The sequence below is a fragment of the Abramis brama genome (assembly GCF_963993115.1).
Source record: "Abramis brama genome assembly, chromosome: 19".
NCBI classification, from domain to species: Eukaryota; Metazoa; Chordata; class Actinopteri; order Cypriniformes; family Leuciscidae; genus Abramis; species Abramis brama.
Window position 1 is genome coordinate 13982267 of NC_139981.1, and position 19675 is coordinate 14001941.

General features: G+C 38.9%; 1 protein-coding gene across 2 annotated transcripts; it reads left to right on the top strand.

The window, feature by feature from the left end:
* The first annotated feature begins 1268 nt into the window (after nt 1-1268).
* On the top strand, nt 1269-19407 carry inpp5f (inositol polyphosphate-5-phosphatase F). 2 transcript variants are annotated; one of them, XM_084093192.1, is made up of 20 exons: nt 1269-1694; nt 4945-5025; nt 6127-6263; nt 7773-7901; nt 8122-8307; nt 10950-11006; nt 11110-11308; nt 11396-11575; nt 11873-11940; nt 12417-12541; nt 12628-12705; nt 12828-12948; nt 13166-13294; nt 13711-13828; nt 13947-14145; nt 15081-15152; nt 15256-15329; nt 15419-15547; nt 15735-15822; nt 16234-19407. In XM_084093192.1, the coding sequence occupies exons 1-20, from the start codon at nt 1589-1591 to the stop codon at nt 17351-17353; spliced, it is 3396 nt and encodes a 1131-aa protein (XP_083949318.1). In that variant the 5' UTR covers nt 1269-1588; the 3' UTR covers nt 17354-19407. The 2 variants fall into 2 exon arrangements, with proteins under 2 accessions (XP_083949318.1, XP_083949319.1); XM_084093193.1 differs by having other exon boundaries at nt 1438-1694; nt 8140-8307.
* Nucleotides 19408-19675: the final 268 nt, after the last annotated feature.

Genomic DNA, 19675 nt, shown 5'->3' on the forward strand with positions numbered 1-19675 from the left:
TACTCAGACCGGCCCGTCTGGCACCAACAACCATGCCACGCTCAAAATGGCTTAAATCACCTTTCTTTCCCATTCTGACATTCAGTTTGGAGTTAAGGAGATTGTCCTGACCAGGACCACACCCCTAAATGCATTGAAGCAACTGCCATGTGATTGGTTGATTAGATAATTGCATTAATGAGAAATTGAACAGGTGTTCCTAATAATCCTTTAGGTGAGTGTATATTATATTATATTATACATCTTGTAAAAAGGGGCATAATAGGTCCCCTTTAAAGGTGCTCTAAGCGACATCACGCGTTTTTTAGGCCAAAAAATGTTTTTTGTCACATCCAGCAAACATCTCCTCACTATCCGCTAACGTTAGCTGCCTGTCCCCTGAACACACTGTAAAAAAACGCGGTCTCTGTAGTCAGCCCAGGCTCCACAAACGGCAAGAAAAACAAACTGGCCCAGCCTTGGCCACGAAACATAACAAACAGTGTTCCAGCCAATAACCAACAAGAATAATTTTGGGGTGGGGGTTGGGGGGTTAGTGCACGTGCACATGAAGGGGGGTGTGGGGAGTGGAGGAGAGAGAAGTATGAAGAGGGAAGTTAGCTAGAGGAGAGATGTCCTAACAACGACTAACGTTAAAATTGTATATTCTTGAGAATTTTGATATGGCCGACACACGACCAAAGAGACGATGTTCCAATGAACAAATGACAAAGAATAGGGAAAAGGAGCAGGAACGCGAACTCCCGAATTTACATCGGAAAAGCGTTCAAAAGGTGACGAGAACTCCTCCGGCAGAAGGGCTTCCAATTCCAATCATTCAGGTGGCTCTGTTTTTGCTGGACAGGTGGTTAAATGGTTTTGGTTCATGACTGTTTCAGGAAGCACGGAAGGAAGGGAGGGAGGGGGGAGGGGAGGGGATGGGATGGGATGAGGAGGAGGAGGGAGGGTCGAGCTAGCGTCAACAAGAAGTGACGTCATCCAACATCGCTTAGAACACCTTTAAGATAAGTGTGACCCCCAGAATGTCATTTATAATTGACACTGCTCAACTTGAAACTGGAGAAATACACTTTTACAACCCTTCAAATATCGAATCAGCAATATAATATTGAAACAGGTCAACAATTATATAAGGTTCTCTAAAATACAATGCAATACGAGTAACGATATATAAAACAATACATCAAAACAAGAATTGCAGGTGGGGCAGTATTCACAGATGACCTATGTTCGGTGTGACGGAAGAGGTCACGTGTGTGTATAACTGGAGGAAATCGTTTCATTCGCTGCTGCTCCCCTCAGTGGAAAATATTAGACAGACCGGTACATTTACGAACCACTACAACAATATCGCCCTTATTAAACTGACATTAAATGCGCATCCATTTTCGATGATCGGCCAGTACCTGACATAGAGGCATGATGCTTTATCAGATGATTATAAACGTTTACACAGGTACAGAGCTAGCAGGTTAGCCGGCGTCTATCTGGACTGCCAGTGGACGACAAGGGAGCTGCTTCATTTCCTCGTTTCTCGGATCGGGAACATATCCAGCGGTTTAGTGTCGGGACGCTCTTATGTTTTGGTATGGTGAACATGGAGCTGTTTCAAGCTAAAGATCATTATATTCTTCAGAACGGAGATAACGCGCTATGGTGCAGCAGGAAGGATGGATCTGTGGCCGTGAAACCGGGTAATAATTACATTTTAACTTATACAGTGTACATGTGTTTCAGTGTTTTCGTTTTCACTGTCTATATTTGTTACCATTCCTCGCGCATAATGTACACGACTCGCAGCTTCAAAACAGAGACAAAATGTGTGCTTAGTGCTCCTGACAGGAGAATACGGATCACTGAGTTGTATGTATACGGTTAAACGTTAAAGCGATGTAAATGTCAGGTTTTTTAATCTGTCGAGCTAGGCTGTTGTCTTGAAAGATGCCCAGTTGTGGTGTTTTCATTGCCCTACTTTCAAAGCAGCGTACATGAATGAGTGTCAGTGCAAACCTCTGATGTTTTGATCGGATGATGTCGTGGCTGAAACCCCTTTTACTAATTACAGACAGTATGTGGTTTGGGGGTCAGTATATTTTGGTCAAGGGCGTTTAGATGTCAGATTGAGAATCTTAATGGGACAATTGACATGAAAATAACATTTCTGTCATCGTTTACTCGCCATTTTATTCCAAACCTGTGTAACTATTTCTTAGGTGGAACTCGAAAGTAGATGTTACAGAATGCTAGGTACTGACCGATTCAGTTACCACTACTTTCATATCATGTTTTTCTCCACACAATAAAAGCGAATGGTGAAAGTGTCAGTCCCTAAAATTCTGCCTGACATCTACTTTCTTGTTCCATGGAAGAGAGCCATACAACAGGAGGATGCAATTTTTTGCATATCTTGGTTTGATGTTATGACATCCTTTGGGCCCAGTTCCAATTGTGCAGGCTAAATATGTGAATAATAGTACATAACCAGTTTACAGGGGTCACAAATGACCACTAAATGGCCTTAATTAAACATTATTAGTTTATTTTTTATCATAAATTGTTATTTAAAAACTATGGCTGTTCGGGAAGAAATGTCAATAGTGAATAAATATTTAAATGTCCATCAACTCATCTTACCAGTGAGTTGGTGTATTTCTAAATATGCTGGATAGTGCTGTTAGACGTCTCACAAGAGAATTATATAGTTACACAGTTAAAAGGTGAAGGCTAAAGTTAGGGTAAGACGTGACTGTTCTCCTGGAGAAAGTGGTACGTGTGTTAGTAATAGTAGTGGTAGATAGTCAAATGAGAGTTTTCTGCCCAGGCATTAAACCAATAAAGTACTAGGTACCGATCTGTTTCTTTAACCTCAGGCGGTTTTGACATCGGTCTTGTGTCATGTATGCATTGTATGTATTTTATCAGAAATGACAGTGTTTTGCAGATATATATTTGTTTCCTTTAGATTTTTTTAACAAAATGTTTGCATACTCAACCATGACAGGCGTTTAATGGTCACACAGACAACTAAAAATGCCTTTCTCTCACACTTTTTTTATCTCGCCTTTGAATGTCTACCTATCCACACCACTTTTATCTCTTGCCAAGTCTAAAACTAGATGGGCAGCTAGTCCGTCCTGCAGATTATCGGGAAAATTGCAGCCTGTGAAGATTTGAATAAATTCTAGCTGTTTTTAGCCATGTGTGTGCAGCCGAGCTGATCAGGTTTAGGTTGCAGTCTGTTCCATTATTTAACTGGATAAGGGTTTCCACTGTATTCATGATGCATAGATACAGTCTCAGTTCTTTTTAACAAATTCCATAGTTGCCAGCATGTCTGGGTGAGTTTATACCACCGTATTACTTAATAGTTTGCTTATTATTCAGTCCCAGTCAGTGTAGTGTGGCAGATTAATAGATCATAATAATGTCAAATTAAAGGTTAGCCACTTCAAACTTCTATTAGATACTTGTATGAATAGATCACAGTGATGTATTTTTAATTACAAATTATATTATCATCATAACAATTTGAGTGCAATGTTGAATTGAATTTAGTTTCAGAATTTCTTGGTATTTGGTAAGTAACTGCTTCTACCAAGATATCAGTCAACTCCACGGATGTACCAGCTTTCCATGGCCTAGTAGTTGGAGAACTTTCCTCAAACTGGAATGATGCCCAATGCCAAGCTCATGCTCATTATGGAGGGTTTTTGGCAACTTCATGGTGCAGGCTCATCCAGCTCCCACCCGTCCATCATCAGACTGTGAATGTCTCTTCCCAGTTAGCCAGGAGATGGTTGACAGTGGCAAATGGAACTATGATATTTGTCAAAAGATAGTAGGAGCTATTAAGCTACCATGCTCTCAGATACTCCATAAAATGCTGTCTTTGCACATGACATCTCAGACCCTGCTTATCATTCCTAAAAATGTAGGTGATGCTGATCAATCATCTTAAGAGGAATTACTCAGCAATGAAATTGGTGACTCAGGTTAGCAGTCATCTTTGTGAGGAACCTTTTGAGGAAATGCTTTTGATTTAGTTTTTTTTTTTTTTTAGATTAATTGTGAGCAGCCACATAACCTTAGAAAGTCGAAGGAAGCTGTGGTGGTTCTTCTGTCCCAGATGCAGCAGTGCAAAAAAGAAAAGAAAAATAATTTATGCAAGACAAAAATTAATAAAAAAATAAAAAAAATGATTTGTGTGTGTGTGTAACATACATGTAATTGTAAATAAACAAAAATATACACATTTAATGTAATAATGAAATTAATGAGCAAAATTATTTTTGACAAACACTCGAAATGAACATATATTGTCCAAAATATTTTTTACCACAAAATATTTAAAAACATAAAGTGTGCCTTATCTGAGGATGAAAACTGGCAACCTTTTGAGTTATTTTACCCAGGGTTATGAAACTTGTGCAGTGTGAAATGATGTGGTGTTAGAATCATACAGCTAGATGCTTAACAACAGACACCTAATCGCATACCTTATATTCACATGCTTTGGACAGTCATGGAAACACATCGCATTGTATAAACAGTCGTTTCGTAGTTTCAGGAGAAACCTCAAATGGTGATGGAAAACGTGAATTGATTTGAAGTTTGATTTTCATTCTTGTCTTTATAGTACACTGGGCAATGTATAATGTGATGATGCGCAATGTTAGAGCCTGTAAATAGGTCATGTAATGCATCCAGTCATTAACCCAGGGTTTAGAAATGTACAATTTGAATCTTCAGCGTATGAATACCTAGAATAAATTATTAACCCCAGGTAAGTTGTGAGCAGTGTGAAATCCGAAGCAAGATAACCCAGGATTCCGTTTACCCAGGGTTTAGAATGACCAGGGTTAACTATTTCAAGTGTGAAAAGCCCTTATTATGAGCTGTTAAAATGTTTTGAACACTTGTGACTTATTTTAATCCTTCTTTCAGCAACCGACCTCCTGCTAGCATGGAACCCTGTCTGTCTGGGCCTTGTAGAGGGTATTATTGGAAAAATACAGCTTCATGCCGGTAAGTCTGATCGTCAGACTGGTATATTTTGTGGATAAAGGATGAGAATTAACATTTTTAATTCACTGTAATGTTTGCAATAAATTCAGTGGCTCTAAAGCTTATAGTCTAATGTTGTTGTAGATAAAATACCATTCAGATCCTGATTTAATAGAATACGTTTCTGTAATTCAGTTTGCAGCAGGAAGAAACTGGGTACCAGAGACTCATAATTAACATAATGAAAGGCAGCTCCAGCATCAGAAATGTCAGCTAAATTTGGTTTATAATTTTTTTGTAATTGCTAAATGTCTCTCAATGCTTTGTAGGCCATCTGTTCTGATGTAGCTTTAGCAGATTAAATAGCATGGCATTGAATATTTTCCTTATTCACATGCTGTGGTATTTACAGGATACGCAGTTCAAAGAATATTGTCATGAATGATCCATATATAGAAATCCATTTCCATTAAACAAATGCCTCTTCATAGATTAAAAAGGAAGCCCTTGAGGGTACAGAAGTGAAATTATGATACTTTCATTTCATAATTCGGTGGCTTATTTGAGAAGTCAGCCTCTGTCTATTGTTAACAGGTTGACATTATGTAGGCTATAATGTCATTATAATGCCAATCTCTCTTCCTTTTTCAGAAAACACTTGTTTTGTCTTTATATATATACATATATTTTGTACTATTATTGATGGCTAAAATAATTGTTCGACTTTTTTTGCAGTTTTTCAGGGCAAGGCTACACAGATGAGCCATATCATCAGTGTCTTGCTACATATTATACATGCCTTACTTTGTAACATAATCCAGTGGGCAAACCTGATATTTCCTTGCACCGTTCCCACAAAGAGCCCATGCTGTTCTCATTAAATTTTCCACCTAAAAGATCTCAGAGTTGCCTGCTGCAGGGTGTGCTTTACTGCTTTTATCTGTTGATTTACATTGAGTTGTCAGTGAAAGTATGACTGCATCTCGTCTCAGTGCAAATGTCTTTGAAGTCATTGTTATGAGAATGCTTGCCATTGGAATGAATCATGCCGGATAGAGCAGGAAAATGAGGCGTGGAACTCTGTACTCATGACACATTCCCTTCCTCCCCCCTTTTGGGCAGATCTTCCTCTGGGTCTGATCCTGATTCGCCAGAAAGCACTGGTGGGCCAGTTGCCAGGAGACCACAAAGTCTACAAGATCACCAAGATAGCAGTCATTCCACTCTCAGAGGATGAACCACAGGATCTAGAATTAGAGGTGACTAATACTAACTGTTTTGTGCAAACGTTCTCCATGTTGGATTTCATTAAAGTTAGTATAGAATCAGACAAAGACATAATGTACAAATTGGCTACATTAACCATTACATTTCATAATATAGATGTGTTGGTCTAACATTTTAAGAGTTATTTCTTGCCATTATCCATGTTTGTAGAGAGCATTCATTGGATCCTGATAGAATTTACTGGACTTTCTACCCGAATTCCCACTTGTTAGTGTGCCTAGACACTTAGGCCAAGACTTTAGGTATTTTAGCTCTCTCGTGTGGTGAATGGTTGACGTGCAATTTGTGAATACCCAGGATTAATTGTAACCCTTGGTAAATTGTGAGCAGTGCTGTGAAATGTTAAGCAAGATAAACCAGGATTCCATTTACCAGGGTTTAGAATGACCCAGGGTTAAAAAATAAAAATAGAACGACCCAGGGTTAAAGGGGCTATATGTAGAATTCGGAAACCCTTGGTATTAGTGACACAGGTCTGGATATGTGAGACTATAGCTTGAATTAATCACATTTCTTTGGATTACTCTGTGACATTACAGTACAGAATGGCTCTTTCTGCAATATCCTGAACATTGTATAAGAATTCATTTCATGTCTCATTGAATGGAAGAGAGGCTCTTGGGAGCGTGCATTAACGTCACATCTTTTTGATTTTCCTAGCAAAAATGTCCCGAGTCCTTCACATAAAAATCAGTCCTCAGGCTTTCATAGACAGCCTAGGAAGTCGGGGAAGGTCTCTTATTTTTAAGTTTCGTTACAAGCTGTTCACATATTGGCAATAAATAGAGATTAATACATGAAAATTCTTACATATAGTCCCTTTAAGTTTTTGAAAAACCTTATTTGGAACTGAAAAAACAAACAAACATTAGAAGAGTTATTTCTTGTAGCAAGCATTTGATCCTGATAGAATTTACCGGACTGTCTTCCCAAATTCCCTCTTGTTAGTGCGTCCATTTGATGTTTAGACCACAACTTTAGATATTTCAGCCCTCTCGTGTAGCAAATGGTTGACGTATAACTAGTGCAAGAGTAGTGGTGTGTGTTTCTAAGGGTTCCAGAGGAAGCATGATGTTTCTAAGGAGTCAGTCTCTCAGCAGAGCATCTGGGATTAAAGGAGATGTTTAACCATGTAAGTGAAAGGCCACTGTTATCCATTCTCCTGGCGTGCTATCTCTGCTTGAGTAGTTTATCACAGAATAATTGCCTTGAATTACTTTGAGATAGCAGATGGCCTATGTAGTTTGACTCTAGTTGTTCTGTCTATTTAATGGGCACAGTTTTAGTATCCATCTTGGCACCCTTTTGGTTTTAATTAAAGCAATTACTGTAGCAGCATTTTTCAGATGGACTTTGAGCAGGGAGATAGAGATGTTCATGTACTATACTATATGGATGTAGATTTGTCACCAATAACAGCAGATTGTTAGCAATAACACTAACTCTTTATCAACTATTCTTTTTCTTTCATTCTCCTTCAGCTCTGTAAAAAGCATCATTTTGGAATCAACAAACCAGAGAAAATCACCCAGTCACCGGACGAGTCCAAGTTCCTGTTAAAGACCCTGAGTCAGATCAAATCTAATGTTGCTGTTCCCATGAAGAAAAAGGTTGATGGGTCATTTGGAAATTTTGATATCACTTTAAAATGACAATCATTTTGAGACTAAATATTCCCGTTTTACTTAATCTGTTTGACATGTTAGCATTGTTAATATAAATAAAATCTGAAAATGTAAAAACAGAGCCCTCTGATTCGCCCATAAATGTACTTCTCTTTAACTTAGTATTATCTCTTTAACCTTGTTTTGTTTGTTCACTCCCATCCAGTATTCCCCTGCCTTTCAGGTCAAGGAGAATAAAGAGAAGGAACGTCTGGAGAGGCGGCTGTTTGAAGAGCTCTATAAGATATTCATGGACTCGGATTCATTTTACTATAGTCTGACCTATGACCTAACCAATACAGTCCAGCGACAGGGAGCATTAGGCATGTCAGATCAGCCCCTGTGGAAAAAGGTGAGAGTTTTTGTTTTATATTTTTTGAAAGTTAAATGAGTGTTTTAGCTTTGTGGTTTCAAGTTATTATTTTAAAAAGACCGCAAATATAAATGTAGCTATTAGCCATTTATTTACTTCAACTCCTTCGATTTTCAATGAGCAACGGGTTAAAAAAAATGACAAAAGACTAACTTGAGGATAATGAAATTTTAAAATGTCTTTTAATATTGATATTGGTGACAATTGTGCAGATACTTGAGAAAGCAGGAAACAGTTGAGTTTATTTGAGTGATGATGTTTCGCACTCTTTTGCACTTGTCCCACACATACAGGATGCAATACATTTATAGCCAAGCTTCATTTCTCTTTTTTTTTATTGAATAAACCATTATCTTTAGAAACTTCCTGGATGTTGCACTAAACAGTAGATCTGACAAATTTGTGTGTGTGTGTGTATATATATATATATATATATATATATACATACACATACACATACATACATACATACATACATACATACATATACATATGAAGAGTTCAGATGCAAAAGCCTCTAAGTGCCATTTGAAATTTTCTTCTACAATGATCATTGATCATATCAAGCTCGTATATTTAAGTTCAGTAATTTCACTTAAATGGCAATGAAGATTACCTATTAATTGTCATTTAAGGGAAATTATTGAACTTAAATATACAAGCTTGATAAAAATGATCATTCTAGAAGAAAATTTCAGATGGCACTTAGAGGCTTTTGCATCTGAACTCTTCATATATACAGTGAGGAAAATAAGTATTTGAACACCCTGCTATTTTGCAAGTTCTCCCACTTAGAAATCATGGAGGGGTCTGAAATTGTCATCGTAGGTGCATGTCCACTGTGAGAGACATAATCTAAAAAAAAAAATCCAGAAATCACAATGTATGATTTTTTAACTATTTATTTGTATGATACAGCTGCAAATAAGTATTTGAACACCTGAGAAAATCAATGTTAATATTTGGTACAGTAGCCTTTGTTTGCAATTACAGAGGTCAAACATTTCCTGTAGTTTTTCACCAGGTTTGCACACACTGCAGGAGGGATTTTGGCCCACTCCTCCACACAGATCTTCTCTAGATCAGTCAGGTTTCTGGGCTGTCGCTGAGAAACACAGAGTTTGAGCTCCCTCCAAAGATTCTCTATTGGGTTTAGGTCTGGAGACTGGCTAGGCCACGCCAGAACCTTGATATGCTTCTTACAGAGCCACTCCTTGGTTATCCTGGCTGTGTGCTTCGGGTCATTGTCATGTTGGAAGACCCAGCCTCGACCCATCTTCAATGCTCTAACTGAGGGAAGGAGGTTGTTCCCCAAAATCTCGCAATACATGGCCCCGGTCATCCTCTCCTTAATACAGTGCAGTCGCCCTGTCCCATGTGCAGAAAAACACCCCCAAAGCATGATGCTACCACCCCCATGCTTCACAGTAGGGATGGTGTTCTTGGGATGGTACTCATCATTCTTCTTCCTCCAAACACGTTTAGTGGAATTATGACCAAAAAGTTCTATTTTGGTCTCATCTGACCACATGACTTTCTCCCATGACTCCTCTGGATCATCCAAATGGTCATTGGCAAACTTAAGACGGGCCTTGACATGTGCTGGTTTAAGCAGGGGAACCTTCCGTGCCATGCATGATTTCAAACCATGACGTCTTAGTGTATTACCAACAGTAACCTTGGAAACGGTGGTCCCAGCTCTTTTCAGGTCATTGACCAGCTCCTCCCGTGTAGTTCTGGGCTGATTTCTCACCTTTCTTAGGATCATTGAGACCCCACGAGGTGAGATCTCGCATGGAGCCCCAGTTCGAGGGAGATTGACAGTCATGTTTAGCTTCTTCCATTTTCTAATGATTGCTCCAACAGTGGACCTTTTTTCACCAAGCTGCTTGGCAATTTCCCCATAGCCCTTTCCAGCCTTGTGGAGGTGTACAATTTTGTCTCTAGTGTCTTTGGATAGCTCTTTGGTCTTGGCCATGTTAGTAGTTGGATTCTTACTGATTGTATGGGGTGGACAGGTGTCTTTATGCAGCTAACGACCTCAAACAGGTGCATCTAATTTAGGATAACAAATGGAGTGGAGGTGGACATTTTAAAGGCAGACTAACAGGTCTTTGAGGGTCAGAATTCTAGCTGATAGACAGGTGTTCAAATACTTATTTGCAGCTGTATCATACAAATAAATAGTTAAAAAATCATATATTGTGATTTCTGGATTTTTTTTTTTAGATTATGAAACTTGCAAAATAGCAGGGTGTTCAAATACTTATTTTCCTCACTGTACATATACACATACAAATATATACAAATTACAGAATATAGAATATAATTTATATGTGCATATATATTCATTCATTCATTGAAATAAAATATAAATATAAAAAAAGAAGAGAAAAAAAAGAGTGACAAAAACCCATAACAACCTTATTAAAACGTTGTTAAGTCAGTGCTTTTTTTTGTTGGGCTGTGGTTCCTGTGTCATTTTCCAATCCCATTCTCCATTGTCCCCGCAGTCATTTCCTGTCTCTCTGTATTTCCTAATAGAAAGTCCATAAAACACAAACATGAACACATTCCATCTGACAAACTGATGCCCATAATATGTTTTTGTTTTCTTTTAGGTGGATGATAGATTCTTCTGGAACAAGCATATGGTCAAAGACCTAACTGACTTGCAGGTGCAAAACTGTTTTCTCAAATTTTCCAGAATTGTAATGGTTAATGTTTGAATATGTAAACAAGCCTTGAATGGTGATGATAAAAAAAAGCCCTGTTTTGCAGGTGCCTCAGGTGGACTTTTGGGTGATTCCTATCATCCAAGGCTTCGTGCAGGTGGAGGAGCTGGTGGTGAACTATAACGAGAGCTCTGATGAAGAGAGGAGCAGCCCGGAGACGCCTCTGCAGGAACCCACCTGTGTGGATGATATTCACCCTCGCTTCACCGTGGCCCTCATCTCCAGAAGAAGCCGCCACCGTGCAGGTACAGTACATTGGTAAATAAAGAAATTCACATTTACTTTGCATGCAGTCAATATGATAACACGTCATCATGTGCTTTCCAATGAAGGAATGCGCTACAAACGGAGGGGGGTGGATGAAAACGGACATGTGGCCAACTATGTGGAGACGGAGCAGCTAATCCACGTGCACAGTCACACGCTGTCCTATGTACAAACGCGAGGCTCTGTCCCTGTGTTCTGGAGCCAAGCTGGGTACCGCTACAACCCCAGACCTCGGATAGAGAAAGGTGAGAGTTATCTGTGTAATTCTCTCTTCAAATCATAAATGTGATCTAACTCGCAGCGCAGTCTAGCACTTCTGTTTATAGACAAGCTATTACTGTGATTCATCAGCTTAGTCATTGTCCTGTGAATGACATCAGGTGTGAAGCAGGTGTGTTTTCATGGCTTCTTAGTTGAACAGAGAGAATGTTGGGGCTCAGTGGTGATGGCTCAGCACTTTACTGTGACTTTGATTCTGTGATCCACCTGCAGCATTGTGTGTTTCCTACATGATGTGTTATCTCAGATGTGTTTTGTTGCAGGAGAGAGGGAAACTATGCCTTATTTTGCTTCTCACTTTGAACAGCAAGTTGAGATTTACAAAAAACTGGTAAGATGTGTTTAAAATAACAGAAATACTAATGCTAATATTGAATGAAATACTAATATTTTTTTAATGTAGTATAAAAGTAGGGCATTCGATTCCTTTAGAAGACTTTAAATATGTGTAATTACTGAATTCAGCAGTTTTGTCTGGATGACATTCATAGTGAAATATGTAAAGTATAATATATAATGACACTGATTGGAAGTCAAGGCTGCATTGATTTGATTAAAAATACAGTAAAAACACACATAATGAAAAAAGTGTCACATAATCCTTCAGAAATCATTCTAAAATGATCTTTTTTTTTTCGTTGAAATGAGCCAGAACACAATTTTTATAATGTCAAAATTAATGTTATTGGTCAAAACAAATGACCTGCATTACTCATAATTTCATTTGTCAACACATTAACAGCCCTAACAAAAAAGCAATAAATATCATCCTTATTTTACAGAGTTTTTTTTTTTTTTCGCCATCAGGTCATCATTAATTTAGTGGACCAAAATGGACGTGAGAAGATGATTGGTGATGCTTACCTCAAACAAGTGCTGCTGTACAATAATCCCAACCTAACATATGTTTCATTTGACTTCCATGAGCACTGGTAAGATACCCAACCTTGTGACTTTTATAAAAGAGCCTGTTATGGTCAAATCTCAACAACAGATTTTCTCCTTTGTCACTTCCCAGTCGAGGGATGAAGTTTGAAAATGTGCAGACTCTCACTGATGCCATCTATGACATTATCATAGACACGAGATGGGCCTGGTGAGTCTTTCATTGGCCCTTAAGTCCCAATTCTCTCATAAAAACAAATTTTGCTCCCGAGTTAGTCAATGTCAGCTGGACTCCTGATTGATTATAATCAATCTACTTTGATTTGCAAATAGGGTGGACCAAGCAGGAGTCATCTGCCAACAGGAAGGCATCTTCCGGGTTAACTGCATGGATTGCTTGGACAGAACTAATGTGGTACAGGCCGCTATCGCCCGTGTGGTCATGGAACAGCAGGTACAGTATACAAATTCACATTTGATATTGGAACATGCTACACTGATAAATTCACACATAAAAATCAAAGTCGTTTTGGATAAGATCACATGCTAAATGCCTTAAGGTGTAAATAAAACCATACCGCACCCACAGAACAGTGTAGTGTCTTTGCCTCTCTCAGATGCTTTCAGTGTGCCAGTATATTCAAAGAGTCTTTTCATCTGATTGGTTCCAGCTGAAAAAACTTGGTGTAATGCCACCCGAGCAGCCACTGCCCCTCAAGTGTTACAGAATCTATCAGGTGATGTGGGCCAACAATGGAGACACCATTAGCCGTCAGTATGCTGGCACAGCTGCCCTAAAGGTAAAAAGACTGAATGCCTGCCATTGATTTTATGCTGTCCCCATTGCCCATTTACACCACCATCTGTCAGCATATAGTATCTAGATTGCAGATTGACAAGTCAGTAATCTTTTGACCATTCATCTTATCTGGAGTGCCTATATTATATAAATCATCTAAATATTATGTAAATTCATGATTAATTTTTGTTAATAATTACTTTATATACAAATAAATTAAGTAAAAAAAAAAAAAAGAAGGTTTTGTAATTAAATTTGGGCATCCTACAGGAATTCCCGCAACATCTTTCTATTCGGACGAATCGGAGTAAACATTGAGACTAAAGCCTTTAGTCCCATAACATAACTGAAGTAGGACAATGATGACCACCCAATAAGCTTTTCTGCTTAGTCTGATATGTGCAATCTCTTGTGTAGGGAGATTTCACACGAACAGGAGAGCGAAAGTTAGCTGGGGTGATGAAGGATGGTGTGAACTCAGCTAATCGTTACTATCTGAACCGCTTCAGAGATGCCTACCGACAGGCTGTCATTGGTGAGCATGGGAGATTGTCATTTGAATCCTTATTTTGTATTTTTGATGTTAGGCACACAGTGCTATTAGCACAGCTTAGTGCCTCATCTGCCATGTACTGTAACTCTGATCCTCCCAGACCTCATGATGGGACATCCAGTAACAGAAGACCTGTACTCCATCTTCAGCAAAGAGAAGGAGCATGAGGAGAAAGAGAAGGAGAGCCAAAGAGGAGCTCAGGAGCAGGTCAGCCTCCTTCTGCAGACGTACATGCAGATGCTGTTACCTGATGATGAGAAGTTCCACGGTGGATGGGCTCTTATAGACTGTGATCCAAGGTGGGAGCCCTCAACTTCATCATGCAGTGTTTTTAGGAGAGTTCTCATTCCAAGCCAGTTGTATGATGCAGTTTCAGAAAAAGATGCTGTATTAAGGGGCTGCACACACAGGACGTGTTTTTACATTTGAATACGCAAGACGCAGGGCAGTGGCATCAAAAGAAACAGAAGGTCTTAAAGCACTTTTTAAAAATGTTTGTTTAACTTGAACGCCATATTTTTAGAATGCTGTGTAGATGTTAGTCTAATCCATATTTACTTAGAAAAATAATGAAAAAGCAGCACAGTGGAATACAGAAATGTGTTCCGCGTGAACGGCCCTTAACTGTGTTATCGCTTTTTTTTCTTTATTGGGAAATATTCAGTTACAACCGAAGAATAAAAAATTACAATATACAAAAAAATAATTGCAATAAAAAATGACTGTAATAATGCTTGGATCTATTATAAAGCTTGATTTAAAAATTCATGTTTAGTGTACTCTTCCTCCTACAGTTTGTTGTCAACAGCTCAGAGGTACTTGTGCATATTGTTTTTTCATATTTGTACAATTATTGTTTGGGTGAGGGAGCCATATTTCCTCAAATCTTTTGAGCATCTGTTGGTGGTAGGCCATGGTGATAGATGCCTGAAAACTGTTACTGATTGGGTTGGAATTCTTCTTAAATCTTTGCAAATTGAAAGAGGTTAGCTCTGACCATAATATGTAATACTTATTTGAGTAAATCTTCATACAAGATATGCTCAAATAAGCTAAATATATTATGGTCAGAGTTAACCTCAGATGATTAAATAGATTCTAGCGAAATGTCATGCATTTCCATTTTTTTTCTTTTTCTCCTATATACCCAGGGTTTAATGGTAATATTCATGAGCCTCACTTTGAAGATTTTGACCTTTTATTGTGCTGCTGTTGCTTTTTTCCACACTTTTAGTCTTATAGATGCCACCCATAAAGATGTTGACGTTCTTCTGCTGCTGTCCAACTGTGCATATTATGTAGCCTAGTAAGTGCATTTTCTCTCAAAGTTTGTGTTTTTTAAAATAAGAAATCCTTTTTTTCTTGGCATTGATTTAGTAATGCCACTTCACTTTGTTGTTTATATTTAGTTATGATGAGGAGGCGGACAAAGTCAACCAGTACCAGAGACTAAGTTTAGAAGGTCTTGAAAAGATCGAAATTGGTAATAGCTTGTAGATAAACTTGTGGGTGTAATAATTGTCAAAATAATGTTCTGTGATATGACAGTTAGCCAATGTTGGTCTTTTGTAGGGCCAGAACCAACTCTTTTCGGAAAGCCTAAATACTGCTGCATGCGGCTGCACTATAAGAATGGGGAGATAAGCGGTTACTTCCATACGCTGAGGGCTGTGACACGGAATCCAGAGGATGATGGGAAAGGTTTGTGCTGGGATACCATGATTTGTTGTGGCACTAGTTCAGCTTCTGTATTGCGTAATTCTGTGAATGACATTATGGGTTAAGATATAACTTGGCCTTGTGTAAACTGGTGTAGCTTGAATAGTTTTGTGTTTGTGTTAAATAATTGATCCTTTCCTCTGCACTTGTTGGATTGTTTGCATTTCAGACACACTCCAGTGCATTGCTGAAATGCTTCGTATTACAAAGCAAGCTATGGGGCTTGACGTCCAGGTCGTTGAGAAGAAACTAGAGAGGTAAAAAAAGAAGAAACTTTTGTATGTGGGTTTCTTCAGTTTACATTTTTAAGGTTTTTACCTTATTTACAAAGGACACAAAGGCTTTGTTCACACTGCAGGGGAAATCAGATTTTGTTCATAAATCTGATTTCTAAATAAGTTATGTGTCTGGATATGATTGTTGTGTATGATTGTTGTAGGTTACTGTGAGACTTTAGTAATGGATGTTTCAACTCGCTGCACAACAAATGACAAAAAGATAAAAGAACAAAAAGAAATCCAATCTGATCATTTAGACTGAGACACATTAACTATTAATTATTTTTTCACATTAATACTACAGAAACCTAAACCGATTTGTTATTTTCCCCCTGGCTTTTTTGAACATCCAAACTGTTGATGAATCTTGCTTTAATTGCTTTGTTTCAGGAGACACAGCAAACCACATGAGGATATAATGGGAATACAAGGAAAAGCTGTGGACCAAGTCCTTGGGTCTGGTTTGGCTCAAGGCAAAAGTTTCCTTTTGAACAAGTTCTCATCACTAAACCAGAAAGTAAAGCAGACAAAGACTAACGTCAACATTGGAAACTTCAAGCCCTTGGGGAAACTGGGGACCTTCTCTAAGCCTGAGGTGAAAGTGAACTTCCTCCAGCCCAATTTACATACGAACCTCTGGAAATCAGACAGCAGTTTAGAGACCCATGATGGCAATACTGGTTCGGCAGCCCTGAAAGACCTTAAAGACAAACATTCGGATGAGATTTCCTCTGATTCCGATTCCTACAACTCGGATGAGCTGCCATGCTCGGGCTCTCGGGAAAACGTAGACTATGTGCTTCCTAGCTGTGGAATTGTAGCATCTGCACCACGACTTGGCAGTCGCTCCCAGTCAATTGGCAGCGTCGAGCTTGCTGTACCCTCTGTCATCCGAGTCACAGGCTGTGATAATAAGACTGCGGATAGCTTGTCAGTTGGCCCAGATGGCCAGTCTCCTGGGACAGCCTCGGAGGCAGAGGAAGCCATTCTGATTGACTTCGGGACACCTATAGATGCTTACTGCCACCAGTTTGTCCAGGATGCCAAGACCAAACCAATAGAGGTGTTCGAGGAAGTGGCACCAGCACCCAAACCGCAAGCACCTCAAGCCCCCTCGGCTCTTGACACAAGACTGGGGTCTTCAAATTACCAACAGCAACTCCCTCGCCCATCTCAGCTTGAGGTGGAGACCTCCGTCCGAGGGGCAAATCTACTGACTGTCCAGCCTGCGAGCTCAGCCACATCATGCGGGTCACAAAAGAGTTTGGAAGGCATCACAGGACCCTCGCCGGCAGACAGCAACGGAAGCCGTGTCGTGTCGCCCTTCGCGAAGATCAGGAGCTCCATGGTGCAGGTGGCTAGTTTTACCCAGGCTGGACTTACCCAAGGCATCAACTTTGCTGTAGCTAAAGTGCAGAAAAGCCCAGAGACAGACGCTGTCAACGAAACCCAAGAGAACGAATTGCGAGCGATGTTTACACAGTGCCAGACCAGGATCATTCAGATATAGCGTGCTTAGCATTTTTAGTGTTAGATCGTGACTTCCTGTAAAGTAATGGTAGCATAAGCTCACAGAAGTCAAGCCACACCACTAGTTTCCCCTCCAGTTAACCAAACCAAAGTTTACAGCCAGTGTTTAGTAGTAAGTAGTACGTCTAAGATTAACCCGACTGTGCCCCTGAGTCCACGAATCGAATCCTAAACATCTATATATTGCTGGTTTGCATGTTAAAAAGCAGGTAACTGAGGTATATTAGGACAGGCAAGTTGTATTGCATGTCAAGACCCAAGACCTAGATATGTCATGTGACCCCATTTGTGCAGTACAATTCACTGGCTGTTGTAGCTGTAACTAAAACCTTTTTCGATTGGAATATCTATCAGTGGGCAGCTTAGACAACCAGACGGTACAGTTATATGGATATCTTTGATGTGGTGTTTGTCATAAAAATATACCAAAATAGGACCACAATAGTTGTGTAGGATCTATGGTCAAATTATATTATTCAACTAAGTATTATATGTAAGTACTGTAGCGGTTTCCTTTAGTACTCTCCAATTAAGATGTTTATAGAGAGAGAATTATATTTACATGCTCTTAAGTTTATAATCATAGCTGATGGAAACAATCCATCTCCAGTTCTTTTGGGCTCTGTAGATGTAATCACGCAGCTAAATAATTTGACTAAATCATGACTTAAACTGATATTTATTGTCACATGTTGGTTTTGAGAAAAGCTTATGTCTTAAAATCCTTTTTATTTCATGTTTTTCAGTTGTATGCTGTGGGATAATGTAACAGTGGTCTGCTGATATCTTAAAATGCTTAAAACGTACGTTGGGGAACGACCTGTTTTAAGTACCTGTAAAACATCAAATTTATTTGCAAAGGCATTGGACTTCCGTATGCATATATGACTTGACTAGTATTTGACACAGGTCTGATGCAGGGTACCCATGACACAACTTTTTGCACTCTTAAATGGCAGGAGCAAGCCTTATCAGATTGCTAAATGCCAAGTCTACCTATAAATCTGTTTTCATTGAAGTCATTCAGGTTACATTTGTTTTGTCTGTAGTTTCTATGTGATGTCTTTAGATTTCTCTGGCCATTTGGTTCAAGATCAAGATATCTAAATAAGACACTGTGATCTCAAGTGAACATCAGTGAGAACGTTATATTGGCTTTGAGGGCTGGTTTAAAAGTTCTTTGGGCCGCCGTTTGTTTTTCAAACACGTCACAAGCTTTGTTTCTCACACACATCATTTCTTATCTTTCTCTCACATGTACTGTAGCATAGAGAGCTGTGCAAGACACTGGTTTACACAATGCTTTTGCAATGCATACTCATTCAGACATTCCTGGAGCTGGTACGTGGTTTATTAACCTTCTGAGGTTGGAACTGTCTGAGCTTTAATATATGGTGGCTGTTATGCAATAGTGATAAATACATGCGCAGTAGGTTTGGTGGTAAGTCGACTTTTTTTGTTACGTTATTTTCTTCTTTTTTTACTATTTAAGACAGCATGCACTGAACTGCACCCTGTTCTTTGCTTTGAACTTGAAATGCTCTTATTTGGTGGAGGATCTTGATAAACATTCCTCTTGTTTTGGAGGTGGGAGTAGATTGTTTTTTTTATGTATGAATTTTTAATTTTCTATGCATAAAGACTTGCACTGTCTCTGTGGTTGTTCCCCAACATCTTATAATGTTGCAAATTGTCACAAAGTGCTTTTCCACTTTTTATTTTCAATGTTTGTAACTGAACTGACATGTATCATATTATATTTTGTCCAACAGTCTTTTGTTTCAAAAGCACATAATTTCCAGCTTCTTCCCATTTAAGAGAACGTCCTCCATATTTTTTGGTGAATTGTTGTCATCTATTGTACCCAACATTTCTTTTTTTGCAGAGTATTTATTCTTAATTCATGTTCTCAAGTGTATTCCCTAGTATTTTCCTATGTTAATAATAATTGTGTTAACTGCTGTATTTTAAAATGTTATGGGCTGTACCTGGGAGGCTTTTTAAGTAAATAATTAAAAAAGATTGTCATTTTGATTCATTTACAACTTTGATGACAGATTAACTAGAACATAAGCTTTCACCATCAAATACTGCAGATATCACTTGCGAAATGTTTTTTCCTAACACACCGCTCACTGATCTCGCAGTAAACTCTCCTTACAGTGTCGGTATGTGGTTCCTCCCAGTGAAGACCTTTTGATTGCCCAGAGCTACACTGCAAAGCTACATTCTTTGCATTCAGATGCAGTGTGAGAGGTTTGTGGCTCCTTCACTCATTATAACAGAGAGGAATAGACTGGTG